Genomic DNA, 20,042 nt, shown 5'->3' on the forward strand with positions numbered 1-20,042 from the left:
GATCTGCTATTAGTCTCGGCGAGCCGTTACAAAGAATGTGAATAAATCGGAAGCTACGTCGTTTAATGCCTCGTTTTAGTAGTTGATCGAAAAATGTGAATAAACCGGAAGCTTACTGGTATGGAGCCTCGTTCTAGCAGTTAAGTGAAAGAAAGAAAAAAAATCGTCTGCCAGCTCTCCAGGGGATATAAGTTCGTGCTAAGACCAACACCGCGGCCCCTTGCCACAGCCTGTTCCTCTTTGGTGTATTAGCGAAGAGGACGGAAGATCCCAAGGAGAATTTTCCTCTAAAATTCTAGCTCTTGTTCGTCGGGTGCGTTGTAGGAAAAAAATCGTCTGCAAGCAGTCCAGTCATACCAGTTTGCGTTTAAACTAAAATGAAGAAGAAAGAATCATGTGAGAAAATGTTACCAATATGTTCCCGCCAGCATTAAAAGCGCTACGCCTACAATAACTACCTCTCACCAACTGCGTGATCATTTAGCAAATTTTTTTTTTCTTTTTGTAAAAGCGTACTGTTTGGCATTGTACACGCGAACTATAAATTATAGTCTTGATTTTAGTTTTTAAAACCACTTCTAGTTTACACGAGATGGGGATGCAAAACTGCCCACTTTTACATCTGCATATTTAATATATACAGGGCTTCTGCTTACACAAAAAATTGCGTACAGTACGCATTAAAAGTTCAGAGGACCCCTTCAATTTTCGTCAAATTTCGGCAAAGAACAGGGACCTTAAAAATCTGATGAAGGGGTCCCAGGGACCCCAAAGAATTTAGCCTTAGCAGAAGCCCTAATATATATATATTCATAGGTCGATTAGCGCAATGAATAATTCGTTTGTTATACACAAAAAATGATCCTCTAAAGTCGATACAAATTACAGAAAATAACACGAAAGGTCCAAGTTTTATTACAACAGTCAGGTTCACCGTTTTACAAAATAATCCTTCCAATACAAAATGAAGAATGAGAGAAGCAGCACAAGGCAAACCTATGAGCTATATATTCATACCAACATTTATTAGAATGACCAGCAGTCCTTAAATATTGTTTGACACTGCTTCAGAACATTGTTTATGAGAAATTGGGCAAACTATGACTGAAGTGTTTATTACAAAATGAGAATCAATGCAGTGTTTATTACAAAATGAAAATAATATTTATACCAAATAATTTTACTGACAACTATTTCATGTGAAAAATTTTAACATATAAGTCTACATAACGTTCAATGTGTTAAATACACCAAAGCTTAAAAAAAAATTGTCTCTCAAAGCCACAAAGGCATTCTTTTGGGGATCAAAGGATAAATGTATGTAAACTACCCTTCTTTATTTATTTACACTTGGGACAAAAGTCCTTTGAATGCAAAATATATTAAAAAGCTCTGATTGATTTCCTTCAACATTTTCCTCTAGGATGTTATCGTTCAAGTTTATAATATAAATCATTCTCATTTACACAAATCACATGTGGATAACTAATCTTGTATATACTATGCTTTAAGCTGAAACAATTCAAGGTTGAAAGGTGAGGTGGAAATATTTCTTTGTGAAGTCCAACAGCAACAACAGAAAATATGAGTATTTTAGAAAATGGAAACCGTGTTGTTTAATCTAGTTTAAGTGATTTCTATCTGCCAGACTGTAGCATTTCTTAGCATCTTAAAATCTATAATAAGCACACTTTAATAACATCATAGCTATGACTACATATGAACACAGCAAGTATTATTATGCTTAAAATGGGTCTAGGAAATGTAAGGATCCTTCACAAGCATATCTTCACCAATAGCAGGTTTATTTTAAAAACAAATAACTTGGCTTGAGAGAGAGTGGTTTCACACCAGACTGGTGTGTATGTAGGTGGTGATATGACAGGAGGAAACAAGCATACTTGTAGAGAACTCAATGAGCCATACCCTGAGAAAATACAAATGCTGGAGTGATGATTTGCTCTCATGCGTCAATTCTCATTTTCGTAGTTACAAACAATGACCAATGCATGAACAGTTGGGAAAGTGAATGGATTCTGACATACACAAGATGTATTCTCAGAAGCTACCAAATTTTCAAATGTAACAGCAGTAAAATAATTTTTCAGTGTGTGTGAGAATTTTAGGGTAAAAAGCTAAGTAGAAATTATTCATATAAAGGAATAATGCAGTGACCAGTATGTCACAGATAAAACACTGGTATCGAAAGCGCATAGCTGTATGGTAAAGACAAAAATAAATAAGAAACGAGTGGAATATAAGTTGAATTACATGCAATGATAGCTTTAGAGAATAAATGATGTATCAAAGTAAAAGAAAACAAGAACTGCATGGCAATAGCAAAACCACAGTTGCATAAATCAATAATTATAAAGTATAGTACACCTCGATAATAATTCCATAGGCTGTTCCATGTTTTTCTGAGAACTTATCACAGAATTTAACAAGGTCTTTCAGTATTATGACAAACATGAAATTGGTGTCCACATAAACAAATGTTTTATCTTTAACAGACACAATATCTGAAATCAGGACACACCCCAAAAGTTGGTGAAATAATCTGAAGGGAGTTTACTATCAGTAGAAATCAAGTGGGACTGACTAACAATACAAAATGAGACAAAATATTAACCAAAAGCACTGTATGTTGAGGTCTTTTTGAAGGTCACCTGCATGTTGTCACAAAAGTCATCCGTGAAAGGAAGGCAATTGAAGTACTGGCAAGAATCACACGTTGTCAGTGGTGCTACATAAAAAATAAGAATGAGTACAATAAAGAGAACAGTGGCAAGCCCAAGACAAACAAGGATGTTGATGATCTTGCGATGACGGTCAAATTTGCCAAAGGTGACATAAGGCATAAGTGCAAAAGCTAGCAAAAATCCAAAGATGAAACCGAAGAGGTGTGCCCAGTTGTCAAACCAAGGAAGAAGACCTAAAATAAATAGAACTAGGATGGGTCCTGCTAATTTCGCTATGGCAAGAATAGGTCTTCGGTACATCTGGTAACTTTGCAGCATCTCCACCAGAAGGCAGGCAAGAATACCAAACTGCGCTCCAGAAGGGCCAGTCTGAAGACAAAAAAAACTTATTCAGGACAGAATGTATTCACGAAGACACATTCCAGTTTAGTCTTAAGCACTATTCACTATGATCATCTCTAAATATTTTCCCCAATTTTTGCTGAAATCAAATATCACTCTTTTAGCATCTGTACATTCCAGAGGATTATTAGTTATCTCTTTTATTCCTTCCTGGCTAACCACTTCATCTTTCAAATTGGGAAAAAAATGATTAGCTGTCTGAAGATGTAGGAGCCACCAGTCATGCCTAAATACAATTTCACAATCACTATCTTAATGCTTAACAAAACCTCTTTTTTTTTTTTAGCAAACAAGAAACTTTTCATACCTCCACATGGTAAGGCAGAAAGGTGCAGCTGGCCAGATTGCCAGCAATCCCACTACCAAGGTAGATAATAGACATGCGAATGGCACCTATCAGTTTTTCCATATCTCTCATGATCCACATTTGGAAGATCACCGACACTAAAAGATGTACCAGCCTGTAACACAAATCAATCAAATTTGAGAAATCGGACTGCCAACTTCACTTGCCCACCACTGCGTTAGTAGACAACTGGCTTTCTACATTTTGTTTGTCCAGACTGTCTAATCTGATTTGACTGGCCATTAACTGCGATAGATTTATTGTGACCCTTTCCCACCAAGCTGTGCGCTGGCACTTCAGTTATTACTTTCAATCTTTTTCTCCTCTCCTTCTCATCTTACTGAATAATCATCAAGTAAAGCTGCACTGACCATGTATTTGCTGTTTTAAGGTAGTAGAAAAGTGGTTTTCTACAAGGACTCATTATGACCAGAAGTGTTAGAACCCAGAAGGAACCTTGCACCCCTTTTCCCTCCACTTCCCCATTGGTTAGCTGGTCACTTCAAATGCAGCACCTTAACATGCTTTCAGCCATCACATGATGGCGCTTTCCTGTAATGCACGTACTGAGAAACTTGTGGTGAAGTCAACCTACAAGCAGAGGAAAAGTGTCCTGCAAATTTCATTTTATGAAAATGATATTTTTTCCTAACATTTTTTATTGCTTGCTTAAAAAAAACAAGCAGGCCAGTCTTGCGCCCCAGTTCACCTACTTCCTCTAATGGTAGAACAGGCCATGGTCAGACGGCTGACAAAGTGTGTTAAGAAAAAGTCTGGACAACCTTATCCTTATCTTGTCCTCATCTCTATATACTAATTAGAACTTGTTTTATTTATTTTTGTGTATGAGCACAATTTCTGAGTATAATTGCCCTGTGGGATTAATAAAGTTGGTCACTGTCACTGGATGCTTGTCATTTCTCGCTTTTAGCCCTTACTAGCACTGCTCTAATGAAAAAAGATGTAAGCCTCTCCTGCCTGTACAGCTAGCCTCTCCACAGCAGGTCCTATGCTGGAGGATCAGGAAAAAAGAACAGCTGCAGCAGTGGATGAAGGGCTCCAGTTATGGTCAAATGCCAGGTGTGAAAGACATATAAGGCCAGAAAGACAACTGTTCTTGGGGGGACTAAACCCTGAGTAAAAGCTACAGCTGCTAGACAGAAGACCCCGGCCCACCTGCCACAAGACACACCAGTTGCCAATACCACCCAAATAATGTGTCTGTGCAGTTATTACTAGGTCAGTAAGGTGATTGTCATGTGGTAACCTTAACGGCTAAGTAACAATAGTCCTAATTAGAGTCTAGGATGACTGGTTGACAAGCCTGAAGCCCTTTATGCAAGAAAGAGTGGGTGTATGTGTCACTATGGAGGTGTATGGTGTTGTATAGAGGAGATTGCCTTAAGTGGTTACAGCCCGCCAGACGCGACCAGCCAGCTGGCAGAGGTGTCAACGGTGCCTTTGGTGAGAGCGATCTCAGGGGTCTCCCACACCTGTCTGCCAGAATCTAGCAGGTTGACACAGGGAGGGGGGATTAGTCCAATTGTCCACCACGCCACTTGAGGGCAGGGCAGAGTGTCAGCATGGGTGACTTCCCTCTTGCTGGCGTTGGCTACTTGATGATTGGATGGTGAGTAACCAATGGCATCTCTCATTGTATGTGTCTGTGCAAATGTGTGAAGCAAAAAAAAAAAAGAAAAGGGAACCAGGACCCTTGCAAGACACTTCTTGGCATGATGTCAGCGTGAACAGAGCAGCCAGTCAGCAGTCGAAACGACTTCAACATCTCTAACGCCAACTTCACTTTTACCTCGAGACCGAGGCCAAGAGGACTAACATGGAAGGACACAAGGGGGCGAGTCAGAAATGAGGAACTGTCAGGACTGCCTACTATCGCCGTGGAAATCAAAGGGCTATGTGACCAAGACTTTCACTACCTGTGAGAGGTAGACATTCGATGCCAAAGACCATCAAAAGTTGTTCTCAAAGGAGAACGTTCACCCACACTCCAAAAGGCTAGAGAACTTCGCATCAAGGTGGTGGTTGTCCAATGGCTGTACGTGGCATTGCAGTCATGAAAGACACCACGTGTATGTCCCTGAACTGGAACAGGGCTCAAATTTGTGTCGCCGGGAGAGTAGTCGTCGCTCTCTGACGTGGTTGGCGGATCAAATAGGAGAGGCAACGGACAGTTGGAAGAATCTTTCGAGAAAAAGTCATTGGAGTGCCATGACTGTTGGCTGGAATATTGGTCTCCACTTAACCACCACTGTACATACAAGAACAACTGTAACAACTGAGAGCAAAGTTGATGTACACATGCATGCAAGAGTGAATAGTAGTTTTAACAAGCACCATCATAGCGGAAGTACGTTTTAGCATGGATAGTACGAGTCATTTTGTATTTTCATGGTTTTTTATGTTAAATAAATCTTTTATTATTATATGTTTAATCACACGTTGTTGAATCTTGTGCTCGGGGAACAGCAGGAGTGAGCGTGTGTAGTGAAAACTGAGTTATTGATGTGTCATTATCGTTGGTGTGGTTCTCCTGCTAGTTTATGTTAAAGTAGGTAGGAGGAGTTAAGTTTAAACTATTGCCCACATGCCTGGTTTCCTGGGGCCAGTATTCACATTTAGGTTTAAAAACCAAGAATACTGCAACAGGGATAAAATAACTCCTATCAGCATCAAAAGTGTATCAACAATAGTATCAAGCACTAAAACACCATCTGGAAAAGTTTCACAGGAACCGAGGTAGTGGTGTGTCACACTCTCTCTCCTCCCCATCCAATGACTGAAGCTCCAACTACACAGCTGAACTCCATCTGATGACTACTGCAGTTCACCAAGCATTTGAAAATGGCTGCAACACGCATAGCATTGTTTCTTACAGACTCCCTGTCTACTCTTCAGCTACTAGCATGCAGGCTCACTGACCTGACCAAGCAATTCCACAATGGTCTCTGCACCCTCACCAAGAACAAGGTGGTGTTTCTGTGGTTATCTGCATAAGCTAGCACTGCCGAAAAGAGCAAACAAGCTAGCCAAAATGGAGAGCGCAATATCCACAACTACTGACTTCCAGCTCTTAAAAGGAAGTCAAGGCTCTCCTGAAAAACAAAATAACATTAGAGAGCCAGGAATAAACCCTTAGCAAGACCATTTCAAACGACCAGGCCAGACCAGAAGAGCCAAAAGATCATCATCTATGTCATTCATTCATCCCACAACTGCAAACAGTTGTTAGAGAAAGCACATGGATAGAAACGGCAGATTACAAAACTTGCCACTCAGGCCTGTCTTAAGCAATGGTGAGCTGATCCTGTATGGGATGACCAGACCACTCCTGGTAAGCCAGTTCTTTCTCTGGCCCCACTCAGCATCAAACTTCATCCAAAGTATCTTGAAAGACAGCTTTTAAAAGTGTCTTGCAAAGTCACACATGTATTCAATATGTATTCATGTATGCACATATGTATGTGTGCACATGTGAATGGACATGGGTGAGAGTTTGTATTGGCATAATGCATATCCCTATCGCAGTAACTGGATGTTAAAGATTTAAAATTTGAAGCATTTATAAGTGACAAGCCAAAGAAATTGTAGTTTAAAACAAGGCAAGTGGAAACTATAGATATATGCACACAAAGCCTGCAGAGTCATACCCGCTGTGCAGGAAAATGGAAGTCCACAGGCGGTAGAACTGATCTGGCTTAGCGTCATCAGCAAATGGTATCATGCCACAGATTTGCTTAAAACAATTCACCTATAAATGATAAAAAAATATCTTACTTTCCATTGTTGAAAAAGGTTAAATGAACATTGCTACAAACAAAACGTAAAATGTTTCTGATGAGATTGGCAATTAATGTCTTGGGATTAAAAATAAGCTATAATTTTCAATACAGTAATCTCTTTCTTTCAGATTCAGTAATATATAAATTTTACATGAATTAAAATACCTCTTCTTGTTGGTATCTTTATTTAGAAAAGCATTTTGGAAATTCACCTGTGAACATAAAAAGGCATCTTTATGGAAGAAGCCTCGTTTCAGATCACAGTGTTCTTGCGTTGTAATAATACATTCTCCCTGAATTCCATGGCAGCATGGATGACCCAAAACTTCACAGTTCATATGCCGGTCTTTAGTACTTGATACATTGTGTTGGTTAGGCTCACGTTCCGTACACAGCTACAAAATCACATAGAAATTTAAGGTAAAAACTGCAGTAGGAAGTTTGTAGACAAGGTACAGAATTTTTTTTTATTGGAATAGCCGGCTTCTAGCAATACTAAGATTATGTGTTTTAAAGATCATAAACTGAATTTGTGAATATAATTTGAACTAAAATGGTTTAAATTATTAACTTCTATCTATCTATCTAATGCTCTTCGTGCATCAGGTTGCACATAAGGCCTCAACCAGAGTCCGAACGAATATTCTGGTATTGGTTTCTGTAACATCCTTTTTTTTGTTAGCCCTACCACAACCTAATTTACCTCTAGGTGAGGTGTCCACCTTAGTTGCCTCTTACGACATGCCTGGCTGGATGGCAGGGACCCTAATCTTACAATGCTCGCTAGGCAAGCATACCCCGTGGTCCCACAGGGGAAATTATTAACTTACAATCTACTTAATTTTTTTAAAGGGCTTTTCTCACTTTAAAAATTCATTTCATGACCAAAACTAAAACACAGTATAAAAAAACACACGTATGAAAATACCTAAGTGACCACTGCCAACCCTCACAGCTTCACACACACACACCCACTCTATCTGAGTCATTACTACCATGTTTTTCTAAGCAACATGCACCATTTGAACAAAAGAAAATGATCAAAAAACAGTTCTGATAAATCAACAGTTGTAGCCGGTCAACTTACTGGCCACTTGGTGATATCATCAGGCCATTCATATGGAGTTGTTGAGGGTGGGTTTAAACAGTAGCTGAAAGGAACATGCAATTATATGTCACAATCCTTATGCTGGGGTGGGTATCAGTTGTGCTGTCTTTCATGCCTAAACTAATCTTTTTCGAGAGGTCATATGCTCTAAGCCCTGCTAATGATTATTCTTCTAAAAACAAAGTGCAATGACCTCTTCTAACATAAAAATAAATAACCAAAATTGATAGCTCTCAAAAAACAAAAAAACAACCTAGCTCAAAACTCACTGTAAATAATACATTTTTCTCAGGAAAATAAAATTTTAGATTATCCAGAATCATAAAACTTTAGGCTTTAGCATATTTGAGTATACTCATTCACTGGTGCAGGAACTAGGGGGACAATGGGGTAAGCTGCCATCTCAAAAAAAAAAAAAAAAAAAAAAAAGATACTGAGGTGGCAAGAATGGGAACGTTGTTCATTGTCAGCATGGAGTCAACCCCCCCCTCCCAAAAAAAAAGCCAAGCATCTTCCTATGCCAGAAATGTCATCAAATGCAAAGCTTTAAGAGAGACAGCAATTTCATCCTCATTCCACTTGCTTGCTGTTTCTTCAAAATAACTGGAACTATTAATAAATTAACATATGTCTTTAAACTTAATTTGTAAAACTCGTATTTTATGTTCATCAAAATGTGAAGGTTTATCGTTCCTAGCTTCACATTTTCCAGTTTGGAAAACTACAAATACCTCTAACACCACCAGTAACTATTATCTTATCTTTGATAAAATTTGTGAATTATATTCATTAAAACTAATAAAGTGCGTGTAAGGAAAGTTGCACTCACTTGGGATCCTGTCCACATACAGAGCCAGACACACGGCCTTTTGGACCTGGGTTAGATGTTGACCATTTCTTCCATGAGGATAATGAGCCCTAATGATCATGACCACACACACATAAACATTGCACACACCATATTCAGGTCAATCAGCCACTAATTAAAAGCTTTGAGCTATGGTTACTGTGAAATGCAAACAGAATTTTTTTTAAAGATCTCCCTTTATTTTAAAAAAAAAAAAAAGTGTATAAACTACTATGTGTGTCAGTTAACAGTTTATGCCTTAATATACAGTAGACATATGCAACCACGTACAAATACATGCTAATAATCAAATATGAATGTGAACAAAAATCTTTCTTTCTCCTGCTGCACTGCCTCCCACACTAAGGGAACAAATCAACTATCCAGTATAACAGCAGCAGAACTGAAGCAAAGACACACAACGTTAAAACATAAAGATCATTCCACAAGGGGGGGAAAAAGTCTCACTATTTAAGTTGCATGAACGTATTTTGACTTGCTTAGAAGGTATTTCGATGTACAGTCAAATCTCCCTACTATGCCACCTACCGGGACCGAGCAAAAGTGGCATAGTAGCGAGAGTGGCATAATACGGAGGGTTCGTAAAAACAGCTTTATTTGCTCAAGTTACCCATCAGTCCAAAACTCTCAAGAATAGTCGGCTGGCACTAGCTGTCTCCTCTCATTCTCCCCCTCACCTCTTCATCCTCCACCCCTCCCAACCACATCCTCGCACCTGCATCCTGTCGCTAGTCGACCCCCTCCCGCTCTCCCTCTGTCACGTGACTGTCACCCGGCCAGCGACCACCCCCCCCCATCGCCAGCCTCCACCCTCCCTGTGTGCGTGCTAGGTTCCGTCCACCTAACTACCATGTCCCACACTACCCTAGAGTATAATAATCGAGCACTGCGCGGAATTTCACAACTTGTGCCTTTTAACAATCACAAAAAAGTGGCATAGTAGCAAGAGTAGGGGATGGCATAGTAAATTTTTTTTTACATTGAATTTATAGTCGGGACCAAGCAAAAGTGGCATAATACCGAGAGTGGCATAGTAGCGGGGTGGCATAGTAGGGAGATTTGACTGTATCATGATTTGATTAACAGCTCTCAAAATCTTTAATTATTTAATTCTGTTGCCTGGAAAATGATGTTGGAACCCCAACACACACAAAGTTTTCTCAGTTATTTAAAAAAAATATATATCATAGGCAGACCTTAACTCCCTCAAAAAAAGGCAAGGACAATGCTTACACAAGTTAAAGCACTGACAAGAGATGTACATACACACTGAGACTTTATCCTCTGAACACATCCTGATCCATCATTACGAACACAGCAAGCTGATGAATTTTCCTCTTTTTTATCAAGGTCAATGGCGATCTCCAGATTGTGGTCAACACGCATGCATGGGGAGTATTTAGCCCCCAGATGGATAAGGTCTGCCTGCAAGAGACATTATTAATCATGGGCTAGATTTGTTCTCAGTGTCAACTGTCTTTTTATGACCTGTTGTTCACTTAAAAAACATAGGTTCATGAGTCTGAAACAAAGTAAACGAAACAATACTGGACATTTTTCTGTGAGGAACTTACTTTCTGGCATCAAATGTTTCTTAACAGATATATCAAGACCACACAATGTAAGATTCTTTTGTATTTCATCCTCCACAAGTAACACCTAATTACCTCCCCTGCCCCACAATTTCTATTCCAGTTCTTGACGAGCTCAGCATTTAAGATGCCTACCTTTTACCATGTCATCAGAATGCCTGTAGGTAATCCAGTTAGGCTATCTGGACAGCTCTGAATATATGAATATTCTTTGCATCATTGACAGAATATTCTGTGGACTCTCTGCACTGAATCTGAATGTTTTTATTCATATTTGTTACCAAGCATCTGCTTTATAACTTGGTCAGACAGATGAACCATCAACATAAATTGATCTGGTTTCAAATCTTTGCTAATTTGTTTTTCGTCCCTTTATCTGACCACAAACTGTATTTTGATGGTAAAATTTGGGTAGTATCATTTGCCTGTTGGCAATAGCTTAGGTCAGGAACCTAACCCAGCTGAAGATGCAGTACTATTTACTTTGGAAACATACCAGGATGACCGCGGTTTTCTCGGTGTGCATATCTCTAGGATTTGTCAAGGGAAATGGTAATCTGGGATTAAAGGATTGATACTAATGTTCTGAATCATTTTGGGCTGCGCTTACAATCGTGTCTAAAACACAGCTTTGGCCTAGTAATGAAGGCTGCCATGTTTGCTTACTCTTTCACAAAAGAAAAGACATTTACTCTAATACATGATGTATTACAAGAAAAGTGTCAAGCAATACCAGAATAGCATTAGCAACTTTGCAGCCAAGTGTTACAAGTGCCAAGTGTTACTGCAAAATTATTAAAATTTTTACTGACTGGCCAATGTGACCTTGATTTATAGTTTACCATCTTTGAGAAACATGGAATGTATCTTATTTGTGGAAAGGCATAACTTATGGGAATGATGCAGACAGACTTGTATTGACTGCATTATACCTTTGTGAAAGAATGGAGCACTGCCTTCATTTGCATGTGAGGATCTCTCAAAGTTCTACTGACCATATAATCACTTAATGCAAGTAAAGCAGAAGGAGATTCATTTAGTTTTGCAATGGCATTCTGTTTTTCATACAGACATCACTGGCTCAGCAACTTCTTGAATAACAATTGCCAAACTGAGGCATGAAAAAAAATCTTCTTACTATTTGTAAGCTAATCCTCTGCGACACCAGTTTTTGCCAGTTTGATCAGCTTTTCATTACTAGAGTCTGGTTCAAAATTTGAGGCCACAATTTCCAAATCCAGAATGCCAATGTTTTGATGCATGTGAAGCAAAAAATATTGAACCCCTCTGTGTGATCAATTTCACATGTTAATTAAATACATTGTTCTGCACCCTAACCCCTAAATTTGATTTAATCTTACCTGTCTTGGTCCAAACCAGATATTTCTCTGCTCAATGTGGGATTGTGTTTCCCGTGCCAGATTTGACATACGCACCTGGAAAAGAACATTACAACATAAAAAGTCAGTTAGTCCTTTATTAGTTCATATTTTTATGCCTTTTGTGACACTATCTAGTTTGCAGTCTATCAGTCTATGAAAAAGTAGATGTGCTTGTCAAGACGTTTGCTTTTGTAAGAGCGAAACATAAGAAAAGAATTAAGCTTCCCTATCCATTCCTCTTTAGAGATGTAAATTTAGCAAAAAATAAGTGCTCTAAAAGAAACAGTTTATAGTAATATTCAAGCAAGAAGTTTAAAATGCTTACAACTTTGTTCTCCACTTCTCGCCCTATTCCATATGGTGCAGTGCCATACACTGCCACAGCCACAATGAAAACTACTATCTGAACAAAGGTAGCCCAATATGTGAAGTAAGGCCTGCAATCAAGGAGCAAGTATAAAAATGTAGTTATTTTAGTGGTACAATCAATGTATATTAAACCAGAGACTACTCGCAGCTTCTACATAAAGCTCTTTTGAAGTAAATTTAAAATAAAAAAGACAATTCAATCTCTTTAATGTTAGGTCTGAGAATGGAAAATGAAATAGGTGATCTGACACTGGAATACAAGAAGGTTTAAAATTTATTTAACAACAGAAATAATAATCATCACAGTAACAATAGAGTTTATTTTGCATGCACATCAGAGTGGGTAAGCTGCCTCAAGCCTTTTCCAGCACCAGCTAGTGAGATTTTAATAATTAGCCAGGCACACAGTGTGTAGCAATTTGTTATGCAGGAGCTGCATTCTTTCTTGAATTATAATAATAATGTGAACTTATAACGTCTAGCATCACGACCAAGATAGATAACTCTCTCTGTGCAGACCAATAATGATAAATGAAATATAATAGCCAGTGGACAGTGAGGTACGTGTAGGGACAATGAACAACATAAAGATGAGGTAGAAGAGTGGAACGTAAAGCAATGGATGAAGGTATGAAGGGATATAAAAAGTCTAAGACGGAGTCATTACATGATGGTTAGCATTGTCAGGGAGTTGAGAATAGTAATTCAGAGATAGTACTTGGTGAAAAGATATGTTTTCAGAAAGTGTTTGAATGTAGCCTTTGAGTCAGAGTGCTGAATGTGATGTGAAATAGTTCTGCTTAGCAGCACAGAGTGAGAATATCCGTTGTCCGTATGTGAATCTCTTTGCGGGAGGATAGAATTATACTCAAGAAAATAAAAAAGAAAAACAAATCATTCTAACAAAGCCACCAAAATGTGAAATCAGAAAATTTTTCAGATGCTGAATATCTCACCTGTGATCTTCCATTTCATCAAGCTGCATTGTGAGATCTTTGGTAAAGACTACACTTTGGATACTCGGCCTCAACAGGCGACCCATTGCTCCAATACCTACGGTGCGCTTGTCCCTGCAAGTAGCAGTATCCAGCACTTTCTTTTTAATGCGGCTCATGCCAAAATCAGGGGCATCAACCACATCAGTGCCAGGAGTGGAGGGAGGGCCTGGGGTGGCTGGCGTCGCCAGCCTGGGGCTGGTCGTCCAGGCAGCCTATGCACGTTAACAAAAACACCCTTAACAACGCGCACAATTATGCAGAAACAGAACATTAATTCAACTAAACAAAAACAAAGCTTTTTAAATTTTTTAGATAAATGCAAGTGATTCTTAATTATTAACACTGCTTGCTGAAAGTCCTGATTGTGTGATTAAATTCCTTCCCCATTAGTAAAAGAAAATATGACAAGATTTAAACAACCCTTTTCCAGAAGAAAATTTTCAAAACTAAATTTCTTTTAAATTCAGTGATTTGTTATGCAATTTAAAGTATTACTCTAAAGTATTACATAAAATGCAAAATACTTCTTATTTCATTACAAATTCTTAATTCATTTCAAATATTTTCAGGATATTACAAATTTATTACTATTACTGTAGATTAGATTACTATTCTGACAAAGCAATGATAAGAATAACGTTCATATAAAATAAACAATTTCAAAAATCCAAAAATGTCCATAAAAATAATCAAAACAGTAGAATTTAGTAATATTTCTCCAATACAAAACTGCAAATGAAGAAAATTTCATAAAAATTTCAAAGATTATTATTTCTTTGAGAATCACCAAATGATATGATCATAGGCACATGTCTCTCCAAACTCTTCAGTTATATAGATGTGACACTCATTTTGATAACGACAGGCAATTCAAAAAGAAAAATGGTGAGAAGGGTGGGTGGAATGCTTAATCTTAAAATCAGCTGAGCTTTGTTGAAAGGTGTCTGGAAATTGGAAGCTAACAGACAAAAAAAGGTCAACTGATCAACTGTGAGTATCAGATTCACTAGCTGTAAATGTGAGCCTCTTACTAGTTTTGTTTCTCTAAATAGAAGTGCATACAGATGCATGAAATAGCAAGATAGGATATGCCTATAATCTCATCATCTATCTATAAAGAAACATATAGCAACAGCTACAAACCCATTATCAGGATCATTACCATTCTCCAACATTTTCTATCCTACAGAAACTTATGTAAATCACATAAGAGAGCTCCAAAACATCAGTGTGTATATATATACACTGGTGTCAAGGGCTCTGAAAATGTTAGAAATTTAGATCTCATGTCCCACCATGCTAGACATGGTGTAATAAACCAAGATGACAGCTGATATTTTACTACCATTATCAAATGTCATGATATATTTTCTTTAATTTATCACTCACAATCAAAGCAGTTTCTGACATCAGGAATCAAGATCACAATAATATCGACATATGTTCACTGACGTGTACTGTTGGCCTCAAAATCCTCTCCCTGTTATTATGGGAGTCTAATAGCCAAGCCCCTGTCACAATTTTTTACTTCTGGTCTGAAAACTTGCATTTCAAGGATAGAAAACAGGGTTCTCATCTATACTATTGTAAATTTTGATAATGATACTAATTAGGATCATAACTACAATAGTTGTATTAACAAAAGAAACACAATATGGAGAATAAAAAAAAAAAGTTTTTTTACAGCAAAATCTGAAGTTCAATTTGCTGGAAATGTGGAATGTCTCTTTACATAAACTTATATTAATAACTAACAAGTAAATTAAATATTCTGGTGCTATTTTAATATAACACTTCCACAGATCAATATCTTAGAATATTTTCTTAATTAAGAAAAATGACTGATCTTCTTTAAGTCTCAAAAATTAATCTCTTGTACTGATACATGTTTTTGTGGAATTATCCAGTAATTGGGAAAAATTTTAACAGCTTCTTAGATGAAATCATTTAATGTCACTCAAATATATTTTGCCACAAAAACAGTATTTGTGCTACAAGAACTTCATACAGTAACAAACAATTTCAAGGTCTTCCTTTTTTATTAAATGTCTGTTTTATATGAAAATCAGATTATAGACAAGTATTTTTATACATCCAGCTAGAGAGACCTGCAGGACAGCATAGAGAAAAAAAGGTCACCACAGATCATAAGCACATAAAAACACTTGGTTGTAAATATTTGGCACTTACTCTTGTTCTATTGTGCTTTCCTTAGCTCTGGTCTGCTCTGCCCTTGCTTCATCATAAAATACATCATCAACAAGACTGAAGGCATCCTCTCCTCCATGCTGATTGGAAATCAGAAAACAGAATTGTTGACCAATTCACAGAGTGCTACATCTTTCTTTTCTCATTTCTAAGAAAAGATGTGTTCAGTAAGGACTCCAGAAATTGTTTTTAAGCTGATAGTTTAAATGATCTTTTATTGAGCTGCTGAGTGACTGTGGTGACAAGTTCATGTTCATGGCTTTTAAATGTCAAGATGTTTTATAGTATGTAAAGATCTATTAGTATGCTTTCACAACAAAATGTGTAACTGGATTACGTTCTATGTAGCATGTCATAACTGCCATACTTGTCTGGCTGTCTATTAAATTTCTGTTTCATTTCTTTAAAAATTAATTGTTCTTGTGCATACGTTAGGACCAATGTCCACAAATATTTTTACCAGTGGCCAAGCATGCATGAGTACAAGTGTGTGTATGTGAGAGAGAGAGACTGCCATTAAAAGGGAATATTTTAGTTCACTAATTTCGCTCATACAATACTCACATCTACACCAGTACCACGGCTTTTCCTGTCTTCCTGTTTAGACTTCCTTTTAGCCTAAGATTGCATTAAATTCAATATTAAACTTAAAACTCCATCACTACATTATAATAAATTTCATAGATATATATAAATTACTTACTTCTCTAAATGTCAGCAGCAGAATTTAAAAACATTTCCTTCTAGATAGAAGAAGCTAGTAGACAAAAAGAATGTTTTCCACATATAATGTAGCATGTAAATAAACACCTGATCATTCAAATGTGCGGGAGAACACATGCACAAACACAGATCAGATAACAAAAGACTAACAGTGTAGTCTGGAGGGGCAAAGAAAAGTGGAAATTATGGGGATAATTTTGGCCAGAGAATAAATGAATTTCCTTTTTCACCCACGGTTGATCTACCCACCTTGATCTCTATTTTATTGTTTGCGTGTGCACACACGTGTGAATGTGAGTATGAGAGAGAGAGAGACTTGTGAAAATAAATTACAGCTTTAATTTGCATATCATACAATATGCTCAGGATTTCTTTAAATACTTGCTGGAAATGCTTGGTCAGATAACAGAAGGCATGTTATCACATATAACAGTGAAATAGCTTTTAATCTAGAGCAGGGGTGGGCAATTAATTTTCCCAAGGGGCCGGATGAGAAACTGGAATGGTTCTAGAGGGCGGATGACTGGAATGTTCTATACTCAGCTCACAGGTTTAATTTGACTAACAGCTATGCTTTGTAATTTTACAAATCACTCAATGCACTAAGCAGGCCTGTTGTTTAGGCCATGAGTCATATGGCTGTGCCAAGCCAATGCTCTGCTACTGGCTATATTAAACTAAGCAAGGAATATATGGTTTTTTTTTGCTGATCAATATTATTTCAAACTGCATCCATTTTTCATTGCATAACAATGGTGACTGGTCTATATATATTATGCAACTAATTTGTATTGAAGAAAACAATGTAGCTTTGTTTTGTTTACATACAATAAGCAATTAATGTGTCATTACCCTGAATAGTAACTTATGTTCTTGGTGGTTAAATTGATTGAGACAAGAGGGTGAATCCACTCACATGTGGTTGAATCAGCAAACGGTCAAATCAATAGGTGGCAGAAATTATTACTAACATTACTAAAATAAATGGCAAATGCACAGCTGACATACAAATTAAGCAAAACTCACCATAAATTTTCCAATTCCTTTTATGGTCATGACTGCCACAGATTCCTTCCGTGTTGGTCTGCGTGTTGACAAACGGGTGCTTGCAGATGACAAACGACTAGGACGATGAAGAGGATCTACAATTGGGCGAGGACCTGCATCTGGTTCATCATCAGCATCCTGCCTAATGTAGGAGTGTTTTAATCTACCTATTGATCCTGCATAGCGTTTACGTCTTTGGTCCCAGCGCGAACTCTGTCTTTCGCTTTCCTCTCCAACTCCAAAGAAGTCAGCCACGCTGTTCCTTACTTTCCTGTCATACAGACACAAAGATCAATTAAAAGCCATTCCCATATTTTCTTCAAAGGTAAAAGGAATTGATGCCTATGTTGCAGGAAAAAGCAATATTTTTGCATATGTGGCGTATGTACAGGAATACTAAACAAAAATATAGCTTGAGGAGATAACAGCTTTAAGTACTTAGAAGCTTCCCTTCTGAAGGATGGCATCATGACCCAACAAACAGTACCAGAAGACCAGCATAAACCCCTCATCAGCTGGTATCAGTAAAAAATACACAAAACCAATGACTTTATATGAAGCATTATCGCCATCCTTGTAGGACACCAGAAACCTCTTCTTATAACTGTGGAGTAGGGCAAGTTGGCATGTATCATACATGTGACCTAGAACAATACCCTAAGTTTATTCTTTAGGGTACATCAGAGGGAAATCCATGACAAGGTGGACAGAATAACTGGTTGGCAAACATGAATGAGACAACTGGTCATTCCATGCACGATCTGCTTATCATCACGATAAGGACATTCCTAAGTGATGAGCTTTGTCAGGTGCTGCATCCTTTCAGATTTTTCCCCCTACAGATCAGTACCAACAGACTCGGTATGACCGCTCGTCAGCTGGCACCAGTAAAGGGATGCATGGTATGTATGCATATAAGGTAGACTTGCAAGCAGACTGTTAAGCTCTTTGTTATTTATCAAATGAAAGTAAATGCAAATTTTATATGAAAAGTGAATACATTCTGTGAATTTTAATTTTAATTATTATTCCAGCATATTAAATATCAGCACAGTTAGCAAACCTTCCAATTTGATGCATTTTCTGTCCCTGGGATCCTGATCTGCTAGGAGATCTCTGACCTACACGTGTCATATGATCCATATTTGGCAACTGCAATAAAAAGAAAATAAAAAAAAATTACTTACAAGTTCAGGAATCTTTCTAGATGACTAAATACTACCAACAAGCAAAATTTTGGCATATAATGAACATGCTTTATTTTCGTTTCATACAGACAAAAAATGCAAAGCCACAAAATTCAGTCCTAAATTAAAATTCTTGCATTCCTAAAGATTTACTAGCACCTTGTCTCAATATTAAGTAAAATGTTCTTTATGCATAAAATTCTGGGCTTGGTTTCATACCCCAATTTCTTCTTTCAGTGTTTGACAATTCATGAATTTCAAAACATCAACTGTCACTAACAATCAGGCATTGAAAGCATAGTAGATTTCTTTAAAGCAGCCTATCTTTCTCAAACAAGAAACTTGTGAGCAAAATATACTATTTTAACAGTAATTTTATTCGTCAGCTTCTGGCACTTCTCTAGAACCTTCCACAAATGTTGTTTATAATAATTTTATGGAGCATGAAGTTGAATCTCATTTTCATCATGGCAAGAAGCCTGGATCAACTTCAATTTTTTCAGCGTTTTACTTTCTGGGTCTATGATTTTGCCCTTTACTAACTAAAAACTAACCCCATTTACATTTACTACTTTTTATTTTATATTTTTTCAACCCTAATTGTGTAAAGCGTGTGTTGAGCGACTCTACATGTAGAAAGCTATCTCATAAAACGATATTATCTGCCTACTGGCCCGTTTCACTGCCCCTCTGTCAAATGTAATGATTTCATATATCACATGATAAATTGAAATAAACAACCTTGACCAAGCAATAAATAAAAATAAGATGTTGAAACTTTGATGATTAGTAATCATTACATTTTTGCATTTAAAGAATGAGCAAATGTATATGATATTCAAATCAAATTAGAATCTACTAATTTACACACACACACGAATTATTAATGTACCTTTCCTTGCAAGATACTTAAAAGGTACTCTCCAAAACAGATTCGTTTAAGCAGCGTACTCTCTCTTTGACCGACAACTCATATTCAGTTTTCCAAACGTTTGGTTGCGTACGTTATCTACCGGATAACTGTATGAGATTTGCCCGTAACAACAACGTTCCGACCTGCGTATTTCAATAACATAAATATATATACCAATTTAGTAGCATGCACTACTACATTTTTTGGCTGTCTTGGACAAGATATTATTGGTACTTAACAAAGGTGTCTTACAATTCAGTTTTTGAATTCCTCTGACGTCGATGTTTGTGTTGTCACGCTTATATTTCCGTGTATATGCAGTACATAGCACCGCGCAAGAATATTCAAAGGGAGAACACTTCCAGGTATTTCAACAGTACTGTCCCCTGCCTCTTGT

At 37.4% G+C, this 20,042-nt stretch overlaps 1 protein-coding gene across 2 annotated transcripts; it reads right to left on the reverse strand.

The window, feature by feature from the left end:
- Positions 1-892: 892 nt before the first annotated feature.
- LOC112562470 (inactive rhomboid protein 1-like) lies at positions 893-20,027 on the reverse strand. 2 transcript variants are annotated; one of them, XM_025235754.1, is made up of 15 exons: positions 19,898-20,027; positions 18,609-18,697; positions 17,525-17,816; positions 16,340-16,393; positions 15,758-15,855; positions 13,526-13,639; positions 12,526-12,637; positions 12,180-12,254; positions 10,493-10,651; positions 9,188-9,276; positions 8,338-8,401; positions 7,463-7,645; positions 7,119-7,219; positions 3,412-3,565; positions 893-3,071 (listed from the first exon to the last, which is right to left on the reverse strand). In XM_025235754.1, the coding sequence occupies exons 2-15, from the start codon at positions 18,686-18,688 to the stop codon at positions 2,628-2,630; spliced, it is 2,019 nt and encodes a 672-aa protein (XP_025091539.1). In that variant the 5' UTR covers positions 18,689-18,697; positions 19,898-20,027; the 3' UTR covers positions 893-2,627. The 2 variants fall into 2 exon arrangements, with proteins under 2 accessions (XP_025091539.1, XP_025091547.1); XM_025235762.1 differs by lacking the exon at positions 19,898-20,027 and adding an exon at positions 19,625-19,767.
- Between the last annotated feature and the right edge of the window lie 15 nt (positions 20,028-20,042).

Source organism: Pomacea canaliculata, linkage group LG1 (assembly GCF_003073045.1).
Source record: "Pomacea canaliculata isolate SZHN2017 linkage group LG1, ASM307304v1, whole genome shotgun sequence".
NCBI classification, from domain to species: Eukaryota; Metazoa; Mollusca; class Gastropoda; order Architaenioglossa; family Ampullariidae; genus Pomacea; species Pomacea canaliculata.